General features: G+C 43.0%; 1 protein-coding gene and 1 long non-coding RNA gene across 2 annotated transcripts in view; one reads left to right on the forward strand and one right to left on the reverse strand.

Annotated features, from left to right (window-relative positions):
- LOC146699527 (collagen alpha-6(VI) chain-like) overlaps positions 1-24370 on the forward strand; it is a 46784-nt gene that overhangs the window by 12221 nt on the left and 10193 nt on the right. Inside the window, exons 8-32 of the mRNA XM_085472498.1 lie at positions 1544-2101; positions 5545-5903; positions 6556-6634; positions 7353-7495; positions 7983-8075; positions 8684-8737; positions 9280-9351; positions 11155-11181; positions 11288-11332; positions 12279-12332; positions 12544-12606; positions 13643-13708; positions 15426-15479; positions 15638-15673; positions 15752-15814; positions 19712-19774; positions 20056-20118; positions 22302-22364; positions 22447-22497; positions 23003-23038; positions 23155-23217; positions 23298-23360; positions 23937-23972; positions 24048-24084; positions 24240-24251. Coding sequence (XP_085328624.1) covers positions 1544-2101; positions 5545-5903; positions 6556-6634; positions 7353-7495; positions 7983-8075; positions 8684-8737; positions 9280-9351; positions 11155-11181; positions 11288-11332; positions 12279-12332; positions 12544-12606; positions 13643-13708; positions 15426-15479; positions 15638-15673; positions 15752-15814; positions 19712-19774; positions 20056-20118; positions 22302-22364; positions 22447-22497; positions 23003-23038; positions 23155-23217; positions 23298-23360; positions 23937-23972; positions 24048-24084; positions 24240-24251 — 2253 coding nt within the window. The remainder of the gene's footprint in view (positions 1-1543; positions 2102-5544; positions 5904-6555; positions 6635-7352; positions 7496-7982; positions 8076-8683; positions 8738-9279; positions 9352-11154; positions 11182-11287; positions 11333-12278; positions 12333-12543; positions 12607-13642; positions 13709-15425; positions 15480-15637; positions 15674-15751; positions 15815-19711; positions 19775-20055; positions 20119-22301; positions 22365-22446; positions 22498-23002; positions 23039-23154; positions 23218-23297; positions 23361-23936; positions 23973-24047; positions 24085-24239; positions 24252-24370) is intronic.
- LOC146699528 (uncharacterized) lies at positions 20569-21576 on the reverse strand. Its single transcript, XR_014922929.1, has 3 exons — positions 21263-21576; positions 21064-21176; positions 20569-20932 (listed from the first exon to the last, which is right to left on the reverse strand). It is a non-coding gene; the product is annotated as an uncharacterized LOC146699528 (long non-coding RNA).

A 24370-nucleotide genomic window follows, 5' to 3' on the forward strand; every position in this document is an offset into this window, starting at 1 on the left:
GGAGGACCACAAGAGCCACGAGCATCGAAATAAAGATTTCTGTGCTTAAATAATGAATTGTAGAATAAATTTTGTATTTGTGGAGTCCGAAACGTCATCAAACAGCCCTACAGACACAAAAACATGTGAAAATATAAACAACCAGACTATCAGCAGAGATTTAAGTACTTTAGGACCTCTGTGAAAATCATTGACAGTATATATCACAGAATTTAAGGCCTTTATAATCACAGAGCATACAGAGAGGTCTGTCCAACCAATCAGAGAGCTCCTTACATCCCACGGTGTGGCTAATTTGAATAGCCGCACGATTTTTAAAATGAAGTTGTTAATCCAGCAGCTAATCCCGGAGCGAACAGGAAAGGGAAATGGATTTTGAAATGCAGTTTATTAAATTGGAATTCCAAAATGAATTTACAAATGCAGAATTTATTCTACAATTCATTATTGAAGCACAGAAATCTTTATTTCGACGCGCGTGGCTCTTGTGGTCCTCCACAGGGTCTTTTGACCCAGCGTTTTGAGTTTTAGTTTAAGCCCTTCAGGTTTTCTACGTTCATTTTTTTTCATGCCTAGGTTGTTATACTTCTTTGTTATTAGATTCCCCTTGTGTCTTACTCCCCTGCTAAGTCTCCCTTGCCCTTCATGTGTTTCATGTCTGTCTTACTTTGTCAAGTTCAGGTTGTCATGTCTGCGTCTTATGTTTCCTGTTTTATTTTGAAGAGGTCTTGTGTTCCTGTGTTCATCGTGTTCAGTTTTACTCTTCCATGTCGTTATGTCGTTGTGTTCATGTGTGTCAGCTGTTCCCCGTGTGTTCCCACTTCTTCTTAGCCTCCTGTGTGTATTTAGTCTGTGCCTTCTCATTCTTTGTCGGATCGTCTGTGTTGTTCCCATGCCAAGTCCTGTGTTCAGGTTTTCATACATCCTCATCCTCATCATCATCATTGCAATGTTTAGAGTTTGGTTTTCTATTTGCCAGGGTTTTTCATAGTTCGTGTTTCCTTTTGAGTTTACCCAGTTTAGGTTATTGCTTAGTTTGTGTTGTTTTCGCCCTTTTATTTTGTACTGTTCTGTCTGCTTTAATAAATGGTTCATCATCAGTTAAGTTTGAGTTTGAGAATGTCTGCACCTGGATCCACTCCACGCAGTTTGCCTTGGCAAACTGTGACAATTATAATATTATATTATATTATATTATATTAAGATAAGATAACCTTTATTAGTCCCACACGTGGGACATTTGTTATATTATATGATATAAAATAATTTCCCCTAGGAATCAAAGTATTCTGATTCTGATTAATATATTATAATAATTATATAATATATGTATGTTTAATGTTTCCCAAGTTTTTCATTAATGTCTAATTTTTTGGTCAACCCTTCTTCCGGTGTCACAATAGATACAAAAGTCTAACCAAAGATGGCATCAGGTTGTTGGTTGGCTGATTGATGGAAGCCTGACGATGCCACAGTGTTAAATTCACAGCACAGTTGTGTATTAATGGCATCAAATGTCTCTTTCTTGCTTTTTCTTTGGCAGTTTGCAACCAGACAGACTTGGTCTTCCTACTCGATTACTCGAGCAGCATCAACGAAAGCCAGCACACAATTATGTTAAACTTCACAGCAAGTGTGGTGGACAACTTTAATGTCAGAAAAGAGTTTGCACATGTCGGACTTGCACAGTTCAGTGATAATCCTAAACATGAGTTTTACCTTAACACGTACAACGACAAGACGAAGCTGATTGAGCATATCCTTAACATGAACTATAACGGTGGAAACACTAATCTTGGAAAAGCCTTGGATCACATTAGGGACTACTTTCATGAATCAAATGGAGGCCGCACAGGTGTTCCCAAGAACCTGGTGTTGATCACAGATGGTAACTCTCATGATGACGTGGAGGATGCCGCAGAAGCGCTCAGGAAAATGGGGGTTACAGTATTCGCCATTGCTGTTGGAGATGTCTTTTACCTACAGCTCCTGCAGATCACTGGCACACCAGAGAAGGTCTTTGATGTCGAGAACTTCGACAGCTTGGCAAATATCAAGACAAAGATCATTGATGAAATCTGTGACACTGAGCCAAAAATTGGTAAGTTGGAAAAAAGAGATGTACATGACTAGTAATTTCATAATTAGGCGAACAGAGAATCTTTGAGTGAATCCTTTAAAAGAGAGACTAAACCAAGACAGTCAGAAGATCCAATTTCCATATTTTAAATGGTGACGTAATGTGGGGCACCATTTATAACAGCAACTGCTTTCACACCACATAGTTCAGGGGACAAGTATCCACAGCTGGACTGGCCATCGGGCATACCGGGCAACTGCCCGATGGTGATTTTTCGTTTTTATGGGGCATTTTTGTTTGTAACGGTGTATAGAGTGAAAGGTGGTAGCCTATTGGTCATGATTGACTCTGGGCTGGACCAGTTATAGCCAAGAAGGTTGATGCACCCTCCCCCTTGCTTGGGCAACGACTCTGAAAGCAATCTTATCGTAGACAAAGAGAAGAAAATGGTACTGAGGTGAAAAGGAAGCGATTTGTCCCGGACTTCAGCTACAATGAAAAAGACACAAAGCTGGAGTTATTCTGTCTTTGCTGCACAGCTGCCTCTTCTTCTCTCATTCTCCCCCCTCCCTCTCCCGTTTCTACTTCAATCATGAAACTGATCAATGATCAGCTGATCGGCTCTCTTGTTTGTTTATCGCCCACTTTGCACCAGAAAGAGGAAACCAGCGGATGTCGCGCTAAACAACAGCAGCACGTTTAAGCTTGATCAGCTGTTGTTGGAATTTATTTAATATTAATTTCTAGTATCAGCTGATGTTTGCTGGAGCCACAGCTGTAAAGCTGCTGGTCATGATGTCGGTTTGGTTATGTGGTGAGAGGGAAACATGAAGATGAAACCAGGAGATGTCCTTACTGAACCATCAGAGCTGAACAGGTGATGGAGAAACAGGTTTACCTTTTAGGTGACATGGATGAGTTGAAGTTAAGTAGCTGACAGCTGGTAACTGTGCAGGGGCGGGTCTAGCAAAGTGTTGTCGGGGGGCAGGTAGGGCATTAACAGGGAGAGGGGGGCACAAAGAAGTACTTTTCTTTCTTATTCTCATTTAAAATGTCTCGTTTTTATTAAATAATTATCTGAATCTTATGATCGAAGTAGTCATGTGATGTCAAATGCAGTGTTGGCCAAGTTACTTGAAAAAGGTAATCAGTAACTCCCCAAAAACATAATCCCATTACTTTACTGATTACTTATTTTCAAAAGTAATTAATTACTTAGTTACTTAGTTACTTTTTAAAAACACGATTTACAACCTGAAGAGGTGATAAATAGATCTTTCAGCCCAATTCTACTTTTTCTACATAATCCATCATACAAAATGTAATCAAATGGAAAAGTCTCCTTTTAAAACTTGTTTTATTAGTTTTAATCTTTTAACTTTATGCATCAAGCAAACATTTAATTATCTGCAACATTCTCTGACTGGAAGACATTAGTTTAACATTTAAACCTATTTTCTGCACATTCCAGCTCATAAAATAAAATATTTTTTGTGTTTACACTCAGTCTTTCAAATAGATGCAAGTAAAACACAGCAGAAAATAAATAAAGTCAAAGACTCAGCGGTCCTGTTGCTCTATTTTCACCTGTAAAGCAGGACTATGGTAGGCGGAGGGTTACCCTGGTGCAGGTGTGCCGCGGTCAGTGGAAGAATCCGCGAGTTGCTTGTTGGAAGTTTAGGGGTTTTTTCGCTGTAAAAAGAAGTTTTCTTCCCACGCACAGCGGACACTAATGTTTTTGTCACTTTTTATGGAATCAAACTCAAAGTAAGGTCAGTGCTTCCACGCTTTAAACGCTGCACACAGCTGTTGTCACGAATGTCGCACTCGCTTGTCACACTCGCTTACTGTCATGAGACATTCTCGCAAAAAAATTATGGTTTTAGTAACGCAGTAACGCAGCGTTCCTACAGGAAAGTAACGGTAATCTAATTACTGTTTTTGCAATAGTAATCCCGATTACTTTTTTCAAGTAATGAGTAAAGTAAGTATTACTCATCTCTGGTCAAATGTATGTAAGTCATCTCTAGTCTTCTCTGTCTGGATTTCAGGTTTCCACCATGTGTTGTAGATTTGTTTTTGGTGTTGGGGGGGACGGATGATTCAACCACCCAACCCTGCCCTGTTTCTTTTTTTTTTTCCTTTTTGTTTTTGCTTCTTGATAAATAAAGGAGAAATGTACTTGCCTATTCTACCTGCTTTTAAACCATTTAAAATTAAAATTCATAGTTTTATATGTGAATTATATAATGTTAAATTACTATTAAACAAATGACTAAGTATTTTAGGCTTTAGTTCACTTCAGCCATATTCCATATAAATCAGGTAACATACAAAAATAAAAATAGCTTCAAATGCAGTCATGACAATAAAAGAATATGACTTTAAGGACTTAACAACATTACTTCAGTTATACTACACCAGCACCTCTTATACAGGCACACTATTGCCCCTATCAGGTCAGTGAGCTGGGATTTGTTATTCTAAACATGAACTACTGTTACAGCAACAGACAATCGGGTTTGTTTTTCATTACTGGAAGAGATCAAATTATTGGTGGGGACAATTCAATAATCGCTGGATATTGGTGGGGACATGTCCCTTCCGTCTATGCCAAATCTATGCCCTTGGTTATAGATGGTTCAGGAGGTTAACTTGACCAAGCAGTCTTTTGGTTTCAGCTAAGTACTGTTTAGAATACCAGAATAGGGAGGATGGTGTAGGTTTATTAGATTGATACATATATACCAGAATCACTGTCACAACAGTGTTTGTTTTCATTCAAAGGCTTTATGGCTTTACCTATACCTCGTGAGCCCGTCTCTAGTCAAAATGCCCAGGCCGATTTTTTGTCCCAGTCCAGCCCTGCAAGTATCTACCGGTGGTGGTTTGCTGCGTGCATTCACCCCACTCTAGTAAGTGAAATGCACGTCCTCGAGTATGAACACACCCAGTCTTCGGTTTGAGTAATTTGTGCTTGGTTTGTCGAGAGCTGCTGTTGTTATTGTAGATGCTGTTAAATATTCCAATTTTTTGATCTGTGGGCTGAAGGAAGAACAACACTCGGTGTATAAATGCTCAATCAACAATCTCTTTATTCCATACAAACACTTTTGAGCATAAACCATCCGGATGGGAGATGTGACCTGACCATTTCTCACATTCTTATAGCTTCAACCATAATATGGCATAAAATAGCATAATGATCTCACAATGCCTAATGTTTTCCCTCTTATCATTTAAAGACTGTTGCTGGTGCTGCATTCACAGTAAACATAAATCATCCAGTATCCACTCTATTGCCTAATGTGGCTAAAGTTAGCAGTACCAGCATGAGCATCAGTACCTTTGATTGTTTAATCCTGTTGTTTGATAAGTGAGCCCCTCTTGTCCACATGTCACTGTCTTTAGCTATAAAAGGTCAAAGACAAATATCCTTTCCCTGCTTTTCTTCCCATGTTCAGATTGTACCATCGACGTTGCAATAGGATTCGACATTACTGACTCGAGTGGATCCAACAACATGCTGATCAGTGACCACATCCAACACCTGGAAGAGATTGTCCATCATATTTCACATATTTCAACAGAAGAAAACTTGTGCTGCACTGGCGTCCCCCAGTCCCCGGTCAAGACCCAAATCGCCTTCCATTTGGTAGACAGTGATGGCAGGGCCTTGTATGATACAAATTTTGCAGACTTCAGTGAAGACGTGTTGAAGAAAGTCTTGAGCTGGAAGTTGTCCCAGCCGACCTACTTTAACTCTGAGCTGCTGAATTTCTACAAGGAGAAGTTCAAAACCAAATCCAAGGCTACTGTCAAGGTGAGACATGTTTAGATGAGTGCTGTCAGCGTTAATCTCGTTAAAGTGATGTTAACACCATGACTGCAGCAAATCTCTGTTAGTGAGCTAGCGCTAGTGAGCTGCACGGTGCTAACACGTTAATGAGCTAACCGCACTAACACGTTGATGCCGTGGGGTGATCTGCGGTAACTTGCTAAGGGAGATTTGCCGCTTTAATGTGGTTATGGCGTTAAAGTCATTTTAAGGAGATTAACGCTGGCAGCCCTAGTTTAGACCTTTCAGAATCCTTCAGTTCTCATTTTCACCATGAAATTATCCGAGTAACTGAATTGATATCCTGTGTTGTTAACATGCAACGGTGCTATTTTTCATCTTGTTAAAATTTAGCACATAAACTGCAGCCGTGGCTGTTGGGTAGCCAAATACTGGACACTACATTCAATTACATTAATTACTGTTACCCAGCATGAAGACTGCTAATGGTAAAGAGCTTTGTTTATAACACGGGAGTATATGGGGACTGACTCACTGCTGGAGCCTCTAGTGGACATTAGAGGAGCTGCAGTGTTTAGCGCTTCTGCTATGACTTCATCGTTCAGCCCTGAACATTACCACTTCATGAGGCATCATCCACATTAAACTGTCGGACGTGGTTTACTCTGTCGTTTAGGTCTTGATGATCTTCTCTGATGGACTCAATGAAAACGTCATGAGCCTACAGCGGGAATCAAAGCTGCTGCGAGAGTCTGGTAAAAACATGCATTTACTAAGATCACTTCATTCCCAACTTTGCTTCTGGTTTTCTCATTGTGTCATCTTTACTTTTCATTGCTCATCTTAATTGACATCCCCATGCACTTTGATCTGATGTTAGCACACAAATTCTTCAGTTATTACATTAGATGTATGGGCTAGTGTCCCATGTGTGTCCTAAAACATAAAAACGCATGCTTTAATTTTAATTCTGGGCTACGAGGAAGTCCCGTGGAGCAGAACAAGCGGAAGCACAAGAACTTTCCTAAACAACCAGGAAAAAGTGGTTTGTGTAGAATGACAGAGAGCTGAAAGAACTGAATATAATACTAGTGCAACCCCTCGGCCTCTGAGGAGACACACCTAAGATATCAATTTCCTACGTCGTCTTGTTCTCAAGTTATTACATCCGCAAGATCTTCATCAGACTTACTGTGGCTCTCAGGTCACTGAGATTCAAACTAATCAAAGATTTTAATAGAAGCAGCTATGATATCAATTTGAAGCTCGAGCTGTAGCGTTCACATCAATGCCTTTTACAGCTGAGGGGTAAGAAGCACTTGGATCACCATCAGACTGGATCCATCTAATCTACGAGGAGAAGTTACTAAATATTTCTAGACCTAATCAGTTTGCTTGATTCAGATCCAGTGGAAATGTACGTGCACTGTGTTTGTGAAGCCACGCCGTTCCAGTCTGTTGTCCTGTCTGCAGGAGTCAGCGCCCTGCTGGCCGTGGCTCTCAGGGGCACTGACCACATTCAGCTACAGAAGGTGGAGTTTGGCCGCGGATTCGGGTACACCGATCAGCTCATAATCAGCATGCCGAGCATCGGCAGCACCATATTCCAACAGATTGTAAGTCAGTCCCATTGCTCATGAGTGCGTTTCTACCTTTTCTAAATGACAAATAAAGCAAGTTTTAATCTTTAGTCTGAGTAAAAAGGAGCCACGTTCATGTTATTCATATAATGTAAAAAATGTGAGTGAATTTTATTCAGAATAACCAGTAAAGGAGTCATGAGGTGAGATAAGAGGACCCAAGTGCAAAACATGCGGGTAGGTTGAAAGAAAAGTCACGTAAGCAACAAAGAAATCAAAGGGACAATAATCCCATCAGCCATTCAGGAGGCGGCTGACGGGAGGATTGTGATTGGACCAGTTCCCTGTTTCCATTTTTCCTGCTGACATAATCGTTCCTCTTAAAGTTTATAGCGAGTAATATTTTGATGAGTCCTGATTCTCTGAAGACAAAACGTTCAGTAACCGACGTTTGCCTCTTAAAGATCTTCACAAAGATCGTGCATTGTTCATGTATGTCCTTCGCCCCCTCGTCTGACTGCAGAGCACCGTGACAGCCCGGGAATGCTGCGGAGTGATGTGCAAATGTTGGGGAGACAAAGGCCCCCGTGGTCTTCCAGGCCCACGAGGGGCAAAGGTGAGTGTGAAACCCCAACTTTACACCAGGAATGTTTCACTATAGAACACAGAGAACATATCTCACGTTTCAACTGCAAAAATTCATCATTGCATGAAACTGAGCAGCAGGCCAGAGGTCTGGACTGCAGGCGTGCTGATGCAACAGATGCATTCTGCGCTTTAGCATCATCCCACTCAAACATGAAAAACACGTCTGCACGGAGCAGCTGCTGCTCTGATACCTGTGTATAGCTTTCAGCACTGACGGAGCCTGTCCAGATGTGCCAGCTGCCAGCTCCACAGGGCGGATGCTCCCTCTCCCACAGACCCATCCACACATGGATGGGTCTGACCTGAGATCAGTTTCCACTGTGCCTCAGTCCATTTTAAACGAGCTCCTCTCTGCACGATGGAGCTTTAACCTGTTCATGTGGACGGCAGCCGGAGCTGCTCTGGTGTCCATGACACGATTGTCCAAATATCATAAACTCTAATAACTAAAATATCATTTTAATATATCACGTTACTGACCAGCTGCCACTTAATCTAATTAGTTGTGAAATGTGTCCTGAAGGCTTTTCCAGCCCTTTGCTTTCTTTCTGATGGTTCTGTTTGCTTTATAAACAGGGTGAGGAGGGAGAGCGGGGTCATCCGGGTTTCCCGGGAGAAGAAGGAGTCAGTGTAAGTGCTTCTTCTTCATCCCACCACGAGCTCTTTCCGCTGTAAATGAGACACTCGCACAATCTACATTTTCAGATTTTCAATGTAAAAATTTCCAGATTGTTTTATTTTATTCAGTTATTTGTACATAATGTTCTCTGCTTTTGCACAGTCGAGCAGCGCGTCAGCACACGTTTCACTGCGTGTAACTATGCATGTGACAAATAAAGGATCTTGAACCTGATTAAAAAACTTCAAACCTGAATTCATTTCCATTAAAAATTTTTGCTTTTAATTATTTATTTTGAATTTTCTAGTTTGTAGTTTGTGTTCTTCTTGTTAAAGTTTAAAATTCTTGTTAAAGTTCTTTTTTCCTACAATTGCCAGCTGCTTGCTCCTGTTTATGGGGGCTACCTAAAAGCAGTTGGCAATTACATTTTACTTAAATGCAAATGTATTATTGAGATAATATTCATATAACCTGATAACTGAAAGATGGACCTACAGGACGAAGCAGACTGAGAGCTCGAACCAGGTGCGCTGACTTTGCTTTTGTGTTGCAGGGCGAGCGCGGTCCTCCTGGGCTTCCTGGACTTCAGGGGATCCGGGGCTGTCCTGGAAGCAGAGGACAGAAGGTACGCGATGTGTCATACCTCTGAGAGGAGCACTGCTGAAGTCTGATCATTACTCCATCACGTGGAGAAAATGACGCTGCAGTCGAACAGACGAGTTCATGGAGATGTTTTTCATGTCAGACTGTGTGACGACTGATTTTTAGCATTAACTTTTGTTCTTATCATGAAAAACAAGAGATAAGATAAGATAAAACTTTATTAATCCCTCGGGTGGGTTCCTCTGGGAAATTCGGTTTCCAAAAAAGCACAGCACCGACAGAAGTTACAGAGTTACAGAATATTATATATATATATATATATATATATATAAACACCCAGCACGCCCCTGTGGGCGGTTTATCCTTCAAGCTTGGGTCCTCTACCAGAGGCCTGGGAGCTTGAGGGTCCTGCGCAGTATCTTAGCTGTTCCCAGGACTGCGCTCTTCTGGACAGAGATCTCCGATGTTGTTCCCGGGATCTGCTGGAGCCACTCGCCTAGCTTGGGAGTCACCGCACCTAGTGCTCCGATTACCACGGGGACCACCGTTACCTTCACCCTCCACATCCTCTCGAGCTCTTCTCTGAGCCCTTGGTATTTCTCCAGCTTCTCGTGTTCCTTCTTCCTGATATTGCTGTCATTGGGAACCGCTACATCGATCACTACGGCCGTCTGCTTCTGTTTGTCTACCACCACTATGTCCTCTGATATGAATTGCACATTTCAAGTATGGAGTCTATTGCACCGTTGACTTTTAACAAAGGTATTGTACAGTGAGGTGAAGAGGCACTACAGCTTAGTTGTTCCCCCCTCCTTTGTCCTCCTGTCTCCCCTCCCTCTCCCCTCCAGAGAGGAGTTAAACAGTTTGATGGCGTGTGGGACAAAGGAGTTTTTAAGTCTGTTAGTTCTTGTCTTGGGGAGAAGCAACCTGTCACTGAACAGACTCTTCTGGTTGTTTATGGCCGTGTGCAGAGGATGCCCAGCATTGTCCATAATGTCCATCAGTTTCTTTAATGTCCTTTTCTCTGCCACTGTCACCAGAGTGTCCAGCTTCATGCCGACCACAGAGCTAGCCTTCCTGATCAGTTTCTCCAGCCTGGATGAGTCCTTCTTTGCTGTGCTGCTCCCCCAGCACACCACAGCATAGAAAAGTACTCCAGCAACCACCGACTGGTAAAACATCCTCAGGAGCTTCCTGCAGATGTTAAAAGACCTCAGCCTCCTGAGGAAGTACAGTCGGCTTTGGGCTTTTTTATACAGGTGCTCTGTGTTGCATGACCAGTCCAGTTTGTTGTCCACCCACAGCCCGAGGTACTTGTACGTGTTGACCACCTCCACCTCCTCCCCCTCTATCTGAACCGGCAGTGGACCTTCTCTGGACCTCCCGAAGTCCACAACCAGTTCCTTAGTCTTTGAGGTGTTGAGTTGCAGGTGGTTTGTGTGACTCCATGCGACAAAGTTCCTCACCAGACTTCTGTACTCCTCTTCCTGATCATCCCAGATACACCCCATGATGGCTGTGTCATCTGCAAACTTCTGAATGTGGCATAATTCAGAGTTGTAGCAGAAGTCAGAGGTGTACAGGGTGAAGAGAAGAGGGGACAGCACAGTTCCCTGTGGTGCTCCTGTGCTGCTGACCACAGTGTCAGACGTGATGTCCTTCAGCCTGACAAGTTTGTTTATAGTTTGTTATAAATATATCACACAAATATTAAATATATCAGACGTTTAATCGAATCCAAATAACTGAAAGATTCCTGTGAAGCCGGGCTGAAAAAGTCAAACATGAGCGCTTTAACCATTAAATCTGCTGTTTGTATCTGCAGGGCTACCGAGGCCTCTCAGGCAACAAGGTGAGTGACCGAGGTCTGCTGACACTGCTGCATTTATTGGAGAAGTGACAGTTTATCATAGATTGAGCAGTGAGACGTAACAGCTGATTGTGCTCCAACGCTGCAGGGGGACGACGGGGAGGATGGACTGAACGGCATCGATGGAGAGCAGGTATGAACATCTGTGACTGAGGCCTTCTGATCAGTGACGCGTTGCTAACACTGTTACTTTTTCACTAACCAGTAATCTAACTAATAATTATTTCTATTGTTAAAACAAGAAAATTACTTTTTTTCAACACACAAACAGTTGAAGCTGTCTTCAGCTGCGGGGGGGGGCTGATGAGGTGGCTCTTCTGTCTTGAAGCCAGAGGGGGGTTTGGTTTCCCTGATGTATAAATCCTGGCACAGCGCGCACTCCGTTACTCTGTGTCGGGCACCTGCAGGCCAGTGGACACACTGGTTTGAGTCAAGGAGGCCTCAGCTAACGTTAGCTAATGTAGCTAATGACTAACATCAGCTAACATTAGCTAATGTAGCTAATGTCTAACATCAGCTAACATTAGCTAATGTAGCTAATGACTAACATCAGCTAACATTAGCTAATGTAGCTAATGACTAACATCAGCTAACATTAGCTAATGTTAGCTAATGTAGCTAATGGCTAACATCAGCTAATGTTAGCCGCTAACATTAGCTGAGGCTAATATTGTAATGATTTTTCTCCTCTTTGTGAAACAGAATGTAGCCTGACAAACATCTGGGCTGAGGACAATGTCCCACTGCTGACTGAGGCCTTTGTTCCTTGTGCTGTGTTAACACACACCTGAACACAGCTGTGACAGACATGCTGACACCTGCTGATGAGCAGTGAATTTATCATCACCTGGCTCCTGCTGTTCAATATAATCATTTGAATGCAACTGTGGATTAAATTATACATATAAGTTTAAATTAGATAAATGAATTATTACATATGAAAATTATTCTTTATATTAACATTTACACATGCTGTATTATCCTAGTGATTTACAAATCATGGTAGGAGAGTATGATGGTTTATGTCACGTGACTGTGGAAGAAGAAGAGATGACGCGTTCTTCTGGTTTTGTTTGCAGGGAGAGACGGGACTCGGTGGACTGAAAGCAGAACGAGGACCTCCGGGAAACCCAGTAAACAAAAACCACTCAAAGTTTCTTTGCTTCGTGCTGCATCAGCTCTGATCGTTGTTACCTAATGAAACGATTGATCCATTTTACTGTTATTGTTTCTGTTTTCGTTTTTTTAAATGTGTTTTGACTTCAGCTCGTAAAAATGAAGCTGTGAGCTGTTGACCTCTGACCTCTGGGTAGGTTGATTGACAGGCTGAAATATCATCTTTAGGGCATCCCGGGGACAGGAGGCGAGGAGGGGCTGAAAGGACAGAAGGGACTGAGAGGAGACCCGGTGAGTTTCGGTGCTTTCATTTCTGATCTGTCTAACAAATACAAATAAGCTGGGATTTATCGAGAGCTTTTCCAGCCTGGTGTGATCACACACTACATTCACTCATAAAACACTTTATTTACAACAATAATCCACAAACGTCGTGCTGCCATAAAAACCCATCACAGAACTCTGCATGTCGATGTTTTCTCAGGATGTTTTTGTGTGTTTAAACGTTTAAATGTCACTAATGTCAGTTAAAACTAGGGCTGTTCGATATAACCATATATATCGATGACGATATAAAAACGTTCTTTCATTTTACGCTATCGTTTGTTTCGTGGTGTCGCAAAATAAAGTGTTTACGGCAACATTTTTTCATGGTTTTGATCACTGCAGTGGTTATATTCATTTCTTAAAGTTCTGTCTTACTCTTATATGTAATATAACCACACTACGGACGCACAAGCGCCTGTTTTTATGCGTTGTCGTTAGCAACAACGACGGTAACAGCATCGCGTATCCGCTTGTTTATGTTCCACATAAACCTTTCACAATAAAGCTCAAGATCCTGTTGAGACCTTTCAAAATAAACTGAATCGCGTGAAAGAGCAGATTATTTACAGATGAGAAGCAAAAAAGAGCCGCCAGGTGCTAAAAAATAAAGCTTAGACTCCAACGTTAGAACAGGCTTTTCCCCGCAGCACGCCGTGTAATAAATACTCACAAAGAAAACGGCGGCCGTAACAGCTTATGTCTAAAACGTGTCGTTTCATGCATCGGTTAAAACACTCAACGCACAGCTGGAAACACTTCACGCAAGTCGAGCTGCCCGAGATTCACAGACTTTACAGAAAATGTTACATTTTTGTGATTTATATCGTTATCGGACGATAAACGTCAGATATCGGGATATGAGATTGTGGTCATATCGCACAGCCCTAGTTAAAACTGTAATATCGGCTCTTTCTTCTGTCGGAAAACCCGACAGCTGATCGCAGCTGGGAAACAGCTGGAAGCTCCACTTCAAGAACCGAACACTGTTTTTGTCTGACAGGGCACCCCGGGTGTCGACAACAACAGACCAGGACCCAAAGGAGACCCCGGCAGCCCAGGGAGACCAGTAAGACACGTCCACATCTTTATGTAAAAGCTGAACGTTAGCCGCCATGATGCCACTAGTTTACCGTAAATTATCTACAGAGACTAAAGCTGATTTTCTTATCAGGCTGTAAACGTTTTTAATATGGACGGGTGATCGTGGCTCAAGAGTTGGGAGTTCGCCTTGTAATTGGAAGGTTGCCGGTTCGAGCCCCGGCTTGGACAGTCTCGGTCGTTGTGTCCTTGGGCAAGACACTTCACCCGTTGCCTACTGGTGGTGGTCAGAGGGCCCGGTGGCGCCAGTGTCCGGCAGCCTCGCCTCTGTCAGTGCGCCCCAGGGTGGCTGTGGCTACAATGTCACCAGTGTGTGAATGGGTGGATGACTGGATGTGTAAAGTGCTTTGGGGTCCTTAGGGACTAGTAAAGCGCTATATAAATACAGGCCATTTACCATTTACCATGGACTGCCTCTAAATTAGCACTTGAATGCTCAAAGCACTTCGTACAACATGCCTCATTCACACAAGCACTTTTTCACTCTCTAACATTCACCCTCTGACGATGCATCAGGGAGCAGCTCGGGTTAGTATGTTGCCCAAACCTCCAGTTAGTAGATGACCTGATCTACCTCCTGATCTACAGCCAACACGAGTGTCTATGGAGACTGACTCACTGCTGCCTCTTCTGGGCATCAGAGGAACTGTGCGTTTTTGATACTAAAGTATTTGTTGGGTTTCAGGGGATGCAGAGCCTGTTGTTCACCGAGGATAGGTTTCCAGTCTGTCCCAGAGACACACAGTCATTCACACTCATACTCACACTTCATACCTTCAGAATCACAAGTTAACCTAACGAGCATGCCTTCGGACTGTGGAAGGGAGCTGGAGGACGCGGGGCGAGCGTGTGACACCCTGTCACTTTCTTTTCAGAAGAGAGGATGCCATTGGATCAGACAGTCAGTTCTGTTCTTAGCTGACAGGAGTGCGTGGTGTGGTCTTCTGCTGCAGTACACATCTGCTTCAAGTTTAATGTGTTGTGGATTTAGAGACGTTTCCTCTGACCTCTGACATCAGTGAGGTCGTTTCTCTCAGAGATCTGCTGTTAACGCTGCATGTTGTCTTTTCAGAGCTTCCTCTGTAAATAATTGTGTGGAAAGTCCCAACAGATCAGCAGAATAGTCAGACCAACCCGTCCTGTACCAACAACCATGCCACATATACACCTATATGCATTCATTTGGTGCCACGTGATTGGCTGATCAGATATGTGGCCAGTGATTGAACATGAATGTGAAGCCAATACAGAAGCATCCTAACCTGGTCGGCAGGGGGCGAGTCCTCTGGTCTGATTGGATAGAAGTCTATGACAAAAGGAGCGCTGAACACTCTTTGGTGGATTTATGGTTCCAGTTGCTAATTTAAAGTGTTTCTGAATAAAATGTGATTAATTTTACTTTTAAATCAATAAGCCCACCTGATGTACATCACAAATGAGTGAAGACTATATGAGCTGGTCCTGAGTAGCTCACTCAGGATACAACGACCAAAATGTTGAAATTACCAACCAGTGACTGACACCATGCAGCCCTGACCTTCTCTGGTGTACGGTCTGAGGAAAGCCAGGCCAAATGGTCACAATATATAATTATAATATTTTGACCAAAGTATATAATTCTGTGGATGGACGGGCAGAAGGACAGATGGCTGGATGCAGTTATCAGAATGTTTTTTAATCCACAGGGTGGTCCTGGTCCAGACGGGTACGGGGGTGACAGTGGACTAGATGGAAACCCGGTGAGATTTCTCAGAAAAATCGTTCTTCTGTTTCTCTCTAAGAGAAGCTGTTTTCATGAAGAGCAGTGATCCTCACACAGAGACTCGGGTAGGAAGGTGCTGCTCTGTGCTGCAGAAAGACTTCAGCATGATGATGGTGACATTTTTTTCTTGTGCAGGGTCGTAATGGAAGAAGAGGTCCCAGTGGTGAGAAGGTAGAAGACGATATGAAGCAGTATCAGGATTATACCGTATATCTGTGACTGTACACAGACGTCTGACTCTGTTTGCAGGGGTCACCTGGTGAGAAAGGAAATCGAGGCCCTCCCGGTATCCCAGGTGCTGCTGGGCCACAGGTGAGAGTCCGGTTCTGTCGTGACGGTCTGCTTTGTGATTGGACGCACGGCAGGTTGACCTTAATTGTGAGACCGAACATATTTAACTCAGAAAAGACGCGACTGCCTCTGCTGTAGTTTAACCCCTCCTCCCCGCACTCAGCCTTCCTCTCACATCGCTGCTCTTACTATGAATGCTGTGGGAACGCTGACGGTCATTCAGAGTGGGAACACCCTCTGGTCAAGTCCTCAGTTCTGATAAAAAGAGTGATCAAACATGCAGCCAGAATTATGCCAGAAGCTTATCGACAGCTACCAAGAGCGTCTGTGAAGAACTTTGAGACATTTAGCCAAAAATTAGTATGTTTGTTTATATTTGAGCCTGTGTGCATTAGAGAAAATCCATTTGGTGCACGCTAGGGCTGGGCCATATCATACCGTTCACGATAACACTGGTGTAATGTTGGGCAACGATAAGAAAATGAAACATGGCGATAGAATATGGGTAAAACGCGCATGTGCAGTGCCTTTGTTTACATACGCACATGGCGGCGACGCAGAAGGAGAAGAGTGAAAGCGGATCGTTGAATGAAACCATGAACCTGAACTGGTTTGTAAAACGCTGCAGCTTCACTGGTGTGGAACTGGTTTAGCTTTCGTCCGTCAGATACACAACAAAGCACTATTTTTGGTAGAGCATGCTAGCGGGCCGTCGTTATTACCGCGTTGTTTGGAAAATACGGCGCACTTAAAATCCATCCTTTGATTTGTCTGAAAGTCGACAGAGCCCCTTATAATCCCGTGTGCCTTATGTATGAACTCTGGTTGTGTTTACTGACCTCGAAACGATTTTATGTGCACGGCGCTCGAAAATCTGTCAGATGTTTCAGTACGACTTTGCTAAGCTACGAAGCCGCACCGCTTGATGGATTGTCGGAGCGTTACGGCTGTCGTAGGCGGAGCCTCGCGGAGTGATACGTGCTGTGCTTCAACATAATATTACCGTATTGTGTGTGTATAACCTCTTTTTAAGTGTTGTGGATATTATACATGGTTACACTGAGGATATGTCGGCCAGTTTCCACTGGAAATGCCTTTTGGTTAAACTGTCAGTTTGCATTTGCACTGTTAAATGTTTATATAACTTTAATGCAGATAAAAAACAGCTGCTTGTTTAAGTGAAAATACATTGATGGGGTTTTTTTGTTTTGTTTTTTGCACTAATAAAGTTGAGGAGTTCTTCTTTGGCTCTCAGAGGAGGCGGACGCACTTTTTCTCCTCTCCCTCATCTTCCCTGCTTGTGTCCTTGTCTAGTCTCGTGTTTTGTTTTTGTATTTTCCCTGGAACACTCTCACAGTCTGTTCTCTAAAACCTAAAAGAGGAATTATGGATTTAATCAACTGGTCCCTAAATGCAACTGACACCCCTTTCTCAACGAGAAGTTTGGGCTTGGGTGAGCCTGAGTGCTGAAGATATCTACCTATTCTGAACCATGATAACAGGGTTCTGGCTGATCGGAGCTGGCTTGGCCCTGACTTATCAAAGAATAAAGAAAGCGGAACCGGCTGTTCAAACCCCCACAAGGCTGCCCGCTGGGATTGAAATGATAGGAGAGGTTTGTGTATTGTAGGTACGGTCGGCAAGGTCTGTCATCTCGGTTGTGGGCAAAAGACCTGCAACTGACACATAAAGGCTATCTCATCTCATCTCTCATCTCAATTTGTCTCGTGTCAATTATATCGTCAGTTATATCGTTATTGCAAATTTTCAAATGTATATCGTGATAAATATTTTTGGTCATATCGCCCTGCTCTAATGCACACTCTCTACGATCGTTGCACACTGGAAAAGGTTTAAAGAAATCATTAAAAATCCAAAATGACCTGAAATTCATGCCCGTGATGAACATCTGACCACAACTGTATGTAACCACTACGCATCATGTTCAAGTCGCTGGGCCTGTAAAGGGATCTCCACTGCGTTGTAAGACCCCTCGATATGTTGGAACTAATAAGCTGTTTCAAATATTGAAGTCTCAACTGTTCAAGAGCCGTGATTCAGAGCCAGGCTAACAGAGTTTACAGCTGAGGCAGTAAGCTGTAAATGTTCTCCCGCAGGCTGCATCTGGTTGAATTTAGCATTAAATTCCTGAAGGATCATTGACAGTAACTGTACACATTATTCCTTAGAAGTTTTGTTTTAGTTGAATAGGCAGAAATCCCCACAGGACTCGAGAGGTGCCAGTTTAGTCTGTGTTTTTGCATCACTCCGGTTACACTTTGGCTTTCGCTCAGCTGGATTTGGCAGATTTGTGCTGGATTTGGCCCATGGACAGACTTCCAGAGAAATTCAGTGGAACTATTCATGAATTTCTTTTTTCTCTGTCAAACCACAAAGCCAGATAGGATGCAGTTGCAGCTCTGCTTGGTATAAGTTAGCAACTTAAGAAAAGCTGTTTCTCATTTAGTGGAGTGTATTTGTGAACACATGTTGTATAACAGTCTCATGGGCAGTGTTCACGTCGACAGAAAGTGATATTCTCCGTCTGCACATTCAGGCCGCCGTACGTTCATGTGATGAGCTAAAGCATTAGGAGGTATCACACAGACACAAATAAGCTCACTGTTGATCTGAAATGTGGCCAACGTCAGATCGTACTTCCCCAAAACATGACTGCACTGATCCACACCATGACTGTTTTCTCAAAGCAACATATGAAATCCTGCGCTCTTTAAGACGAGAGCGGCTGTGACGATGTGTGAATGACGCCGTCCTGCTGTCACGCTAACACAGTGTTTCTGTTTCTTATGTTCTCTTTGCTATTGTTTAGTTTCCTCGTTCTTCCAAGTGTAATCATTTGTACTTCCTGTTGGTTTAGTTTGTTCCCTCCCTGGTTAGTCTGTCACGTCTCTCGTATAAGTTCTGTCTCTGAGTTTCATTCATCTGTTTTCCTTCCTCCCACCTCATTATGTTTGATCTCTCCCCCATTCCCCGTGTGTTTCCACCGTTTGCCTTTGCCCATTGTTGCATCGTCCCATATTGCTGCGAGTGTCCCCCCTTTTCCTTGCTCTTAGTTGCTTGTTCCTCACTTTCTCAGTTGTCTAGTTTCACGTCTGAGTTACGTTTTTTTGTATTTGGTGTTTTGCCTGCCTTAGTTAATTCTTTTGAGTTTTGAGTCCTGCGTTGGCTCCTCCCTCTTCCTGGCACACAGTGCTTAAATGACACCAACCAAATTCTTAAGGCAGGTGTTCCACGCCATTTGGTCAGGGACACACAAAATTATTCCAGGTGAATTACTTAGCCTCAGGCCCTGGTGACTGAAAAACATCTGGTCTTTCCATAAGCTGTGTCCCAAAACCTAGGCCGCATCCTTCGGAGGCCGCATCCTTCGGAGGCCGCATCCTTCGGGTTGTCACACAGCTGAATAACCATCAAACAGAAACTGATTAAATCGACGTGTGAGATGATAGAGAATTGACTCCAGTATCCTGTTATATATACATAGACTCCCGGCATCTGTACTAGGATGTACTTCATGCATGACGTCATGAAGTTTGGCCGTAGAAAGGATTCTGGCAGGCGCATGCAGACAACCACACGCTGTCTGATCAGATTGCACTGATTTGCTGTGTTTGTCATAGCTCTGTAATTATTGTTTGATGGAATGTTTTCCAGGATTGACATCCTAGCGCCCTTGTTTTTTCTTGTTCTTTTAATTTCCTAATTTTATTATTATTTTTCAACACTTCGTTGTTTTAGAAGCAATACAAATAAAGTGTAGTGACATATATATTATTATCAGCGTACACTACAGATGACTACTAGTGTACAGCTATGCAGACTATCCATCAGTCATCATTGATTGGAAGAGCAGAGGTGTAAATAATCACCAGTTATCAAACTGTGATGACCCTGCAGGGCCCTGCTGGGGACAATGGGGAACCTGGACCCAAAGGAACACCTGGTTTTCCAGGAAATCAGGTGCGTTCATCAACTAGGCTGTATGCATGCACTGACCAACGAGTTCAATTATGATGTACTGATTGTGTTTTTCTAATGAAGCATGTGTCTGATTAAAGGGAGTTTTGCATGAGGAAAAATACCAACATTGCTTTTTTTATTATTATTATTGCTTTAAAGGTCATTTAAACATTTAGACATTTAAAGACTTTAGAAGTATTTCCAGTGGCTGCAACATAAAGAGTGTTCAGTGTTTGCATGATGTGAATAGAGTGAACAGTGGCAGCTCTGCTCCTCCACAGGGTGAACATGGATCTGTTGGAGAACCAGGGCTACCTGGACGTCCTGGCCCTAATGGGCAGAAGGTGGGTGACATCGCTTCCTTTCTTTGCATTCAGGAAAGCTTTTAACCAGAATACCCATGTAGCCAGCGGGTAGAAGTCAAAACCCAACCCCTATCCAACTACAAGCTTTAATGGCCCCAATGAGATTTTGTGTCACAGTCTGGTTGAAGCAAACTGTGTGAATGTGAGTAGATAATAGTGGAAACAGACTTAATATTAGCTGAAAGCGAGCTGTTTATTGTAGGCTGGTAAACAGTAGTGATGGGCAGATGAAGCTTCATGAAGCACTGAAGCTTTTCATCCAATTGGTTCACCCCAGCGCAAAGCTTCTTGAAGCTTCATTTGCTCTAGCAGGACACCTACTGGACGTAAAAATATTAGTTGGCATGAATTTGAAGAGTGTGGCCTTTTGCACACAGCCTGTAAATGTCAAGAACAAAAGGAGTGTGTAAAACATGTATATTGTAGTGATGCAGTATACTGTGTATATTTATAGTGGCAGTATGGGAAATGATTATTTGGAAATGCTTGAAATGGAAATGATCATTTACTGTGAGGTGAGGTGTGGTTGGGGTGTGGACAGTAGTTGTGCTTTTGTAACGTTGAGGTATGGACAGCTACACACTGAGGCTTTGAGCCTCAGTCCTGCCTGTTCACATTTTATTCTGTAAAAACTAAATTTTCACTGCTTTTACGACCTTTTTAGTGGGGAGAACATAGCTGGGATTTAATGATTTAACAAATCTTTTGAATCCTTTGTCCTCCACAATGCTAAATGGCTGGGAGTCCTCAATCACCATGGTAACCAGGTCTTCATCTATTTGAGATTGTTCTCCTGAGGAAAGACAATAAAGACAAAGCACAAATATAAATATCACACACGTAACTTATTACAGCTGTATAATATTGTTATATCATTTAGTAACATTACTGCATCCTATATTATCATTGCATTTGATGGCTCACCTGGTCTTGCTCCACAATCGGTGTTCCTCTTATTCTCATGCAAAGCTCTGTAGTGCCTAAGCATGGATGTTGTTGTTATATCCCAGCTCCCTGGCACATAGCAAACACTTCACCTTGTACAAAAGTACAGACAGCTTAACATAAGTTTTATTGCACCATCAGTATCATGACAATACATCTTCTGTAGAAATTTACATACCTTGTTGGGAGGAATAAGATCAAAATGTTCCCACACAGGGGAGGACATCCTCCTCTTCTTAGCTGGCTCCATTCTCTCCTGACTTTCTCTCCTCACGCTCATAAACCTCCAAACTGTCTCCAAACTCTCACTAACCACAACTCTCCATCAAACACCCACATTTTGAATGAAGTCTGAGGGCTTTATATCGCTGTCATAGCTCGCGGCAAAGTTCGAACCACTTCATGAACCAGTCACGTGGTACAGCCGGGCAGCGAGGCTTCGGACGTCATCATTTTCAGCTCCTCCCATAAATGAAGCAAGCCTCGATACGCGCTTCGCAGAAACGCCCCCTCCATTACTCGACACAAGCTTCGAAGCCTCGATACAGAACGTCACATCACTAGTAAACAGCACAAAAACAAAAGGCAAAGGAGAAACTAACAATAACCTAAACTGGGTGAGCTAAATATAAAAACACTAGAACAAGGACCTAGAAACCTGAAGACCTGACATGAATCCATAAACCTAGAGGCATGGAAACAAAGCAGACGATTGGACGAGGAATGAGTGGAAACACACACTAAATACACACAGGAGGTGATGAAGCGGAAACACAATGACGGCACAGGGGAAGTGAAACTAAACACAATGAACATGGGACACCAGACCTCTTCAAAATAAAACAGGAAGCATAATGACACGCAGACATGAAACACGTGAAGGCTGAGGGAGACTTAAACACACGGGGTGAAGACACCAGGGGACTGTAATAAACAACAGCAACCTCAGTATAACAGAAATGAACTTAGATAACCTGATGAACTTAAACATAAACCATAAACATCCAAATGTATAAAAACTCAAAACGCTGGGTCAAATGGCCCAGGATCGTGGCCATAAACCACAGCAGCAGTTTAAACGTTTAAAATGTGAATAAAACTGGATTCAGCCTGTAAATAATGTACTCTTTATTTATAAATGGAAAGATATTTTGGCAGGGTTTTGTTGGATGGGGGTGTAAATTCTGATGGAGAAATGTCCATGGTTGTTATTTAAGGGCCAACCAGGAGAACCAGGTGTGAAGGGTGCTCTGGGACCACCAGGACCCAGAGGAATGCCGGTAGGATCCCGAACATGAGCTGAGCTTGTGTATATCTGTAATTCAATGCAGTTATCTCATGCAAGACTTTCTCTGTGTTCAGGGTCTGGATGGTCGTGACGGGTTTGGACCTGAAGGACCGAAAGGTTCAAAGGTAGAGCTGAACCTTAATTTGACATCAACCAACAAAAACTGAATGAATTCTGTTTTCATCAACAATGAAAAGCAGTAAGAAGAACGCCACATGGTTTTAGTTTCAGCTATTCGTTTGATGGAGGAGAAGATGTTCTGGTTCTCTCAGGATACACCGTGGTTTGTGTCACTGGTGACCCGCACCCAAGCTCTGTGCTGGCACAATCCAAAATGTTCCCTCCCAAGTTTTCATAAGAACCTGAAGAACCTCAGTTTTACCAGGATTCAGAAAAAGGAACGTTCGTCCATTTTTCACTGGCAGTGGTGAAGTGATTGAGGTCTGGGAGGCTGTTGAGATTTGGGGGCTTAGTGGAAAAATACAGCTTAGTATCATCTGCATAGGCATGGGGATGTCTTTGGTGCTGTTCAGCTGGACAATGATGTGGGTAAAACAGATTTACACATGTGGCCGAACATTTTAGAAAGTCTTAATCGTGAAATCGTTGCTTCTTCCTTTCTCTGTACAGGGAGATGCTGGTTTTCCTGGTTACCCTGGTTTACCGGTGAGTCCTTCCATTTTCCACACACTAAAACTTTGATGCCACCATGTGGTTCAGCCAAAGTAAGCTAGAAGTATGTTGGACTCTGTGGTGATTGAGACACGGCATTTTGTCTTCAGGGCGACGACGGTGCGAAGGGACCGAAAGGGTATCCAGGATCCAAGGGGAACCGGGGTCGTGGGGTAAGAAAGGTTTCTTTGATGTCGCGTCACTGAGACGTTGGCTTTTTGCTTCTTCTGTGATTTATGTGTGACCCATACAGGGGAACTCAGGCATGCCAGGAAAGCCAGGTGAGCCTGGAGGTGACGGATATCCAGGACACAAAGTACGTTTAAACTGCATCTTCACCTGCCTACCTTCACTCTCATTAGCACGTCTAATAATTCTTTGAATGATGTTATCTTCTAAGCAAATCTTTCAATAAAAAAAAGCTCATTTAGTTTTTAAATTAAATTAGACAGAGGACATATTAAAAGATGGAGCTGCCAGGCAGGATGAAAAGAGAAAGACCTCATAGAGGTTTCATGGATGTATTTGGCGAGATCATGCAGAGGGTTGCTGTGACAGAGCAGGATGGTATCTGAGCTGGAGGCAGATGGCTGTGAGCACGTCCTGGTTACTGATGGACGATTTCAGTTCAAAAAGCTGGTAATGACACAGCATCACAAATTGCTGGGATCACTGTCCATAGGAACAGACATCACACAAGATCCATCCATGACTGGCAGACTCCAGCAGTAACGCTGCATCCTGTTCCGTTGTCAGGGAGGGACCACATCAACGTAAAACCGGCACCATGTAAAGGAAGCGGGTCATCACCCTGTGGAAGCCACAGATAAAAGTCACATTTGATTATCCTCCCAAATAAACTTACAATAATCTCTGTTTTTCCTCCATCCAGGGCCCGAAAGGTCCTCCTGGGAGCAGAGGCCTGTCTGTAAGTCCACCTTTAAATCGCTTCACCTGCTTAAAATAAATATGTTGTTACAAAGAACATTTTCTGTCGTCTCAGGAATGCGAACTGATCAACAAAATCAGGGACAACTGTGGTAAGTGTCATCGCTTTAAACACGTTTGCAAAACAATGATCAGCTGTTTGTTTATGAGTTTTTATGTAGAGGATGGAAACTAAAACGAACGTTTGTGGAAGCAAACTGCAGAGTACGAGCGCTGTGATAAGTGAATGTGTTTCTGCTTCACACAGCTTGTTCACACGGTACGTACGTCTCCTCTTAGTGAGAACAAACATGGTGAGTACAGCACAAAGACTTTGTCCACAGATGCCGACTGACTGAGATCATCGGGACATATTTGCACCTTTTTATCTGAAACTGT

The sequence above is a fragment of the Copadichromis virginalis genome, linkage group LG11 (assembly GCF_057382275.1).
Source record: "Copadichromis virginalis isolate Kocher_CV1m ecotype Utaka linkage group LG11, C_Virginalis_male_GT1.1, whole genome shotgun sequence".
Classification (NCBI taxonomy): domain Eukaryota; kingdom Metazoa; phylum Chordata; class Actinopteri; order Cichliformes; family Cichlidae; genus Copadichromis; species Copadichromis virginalis.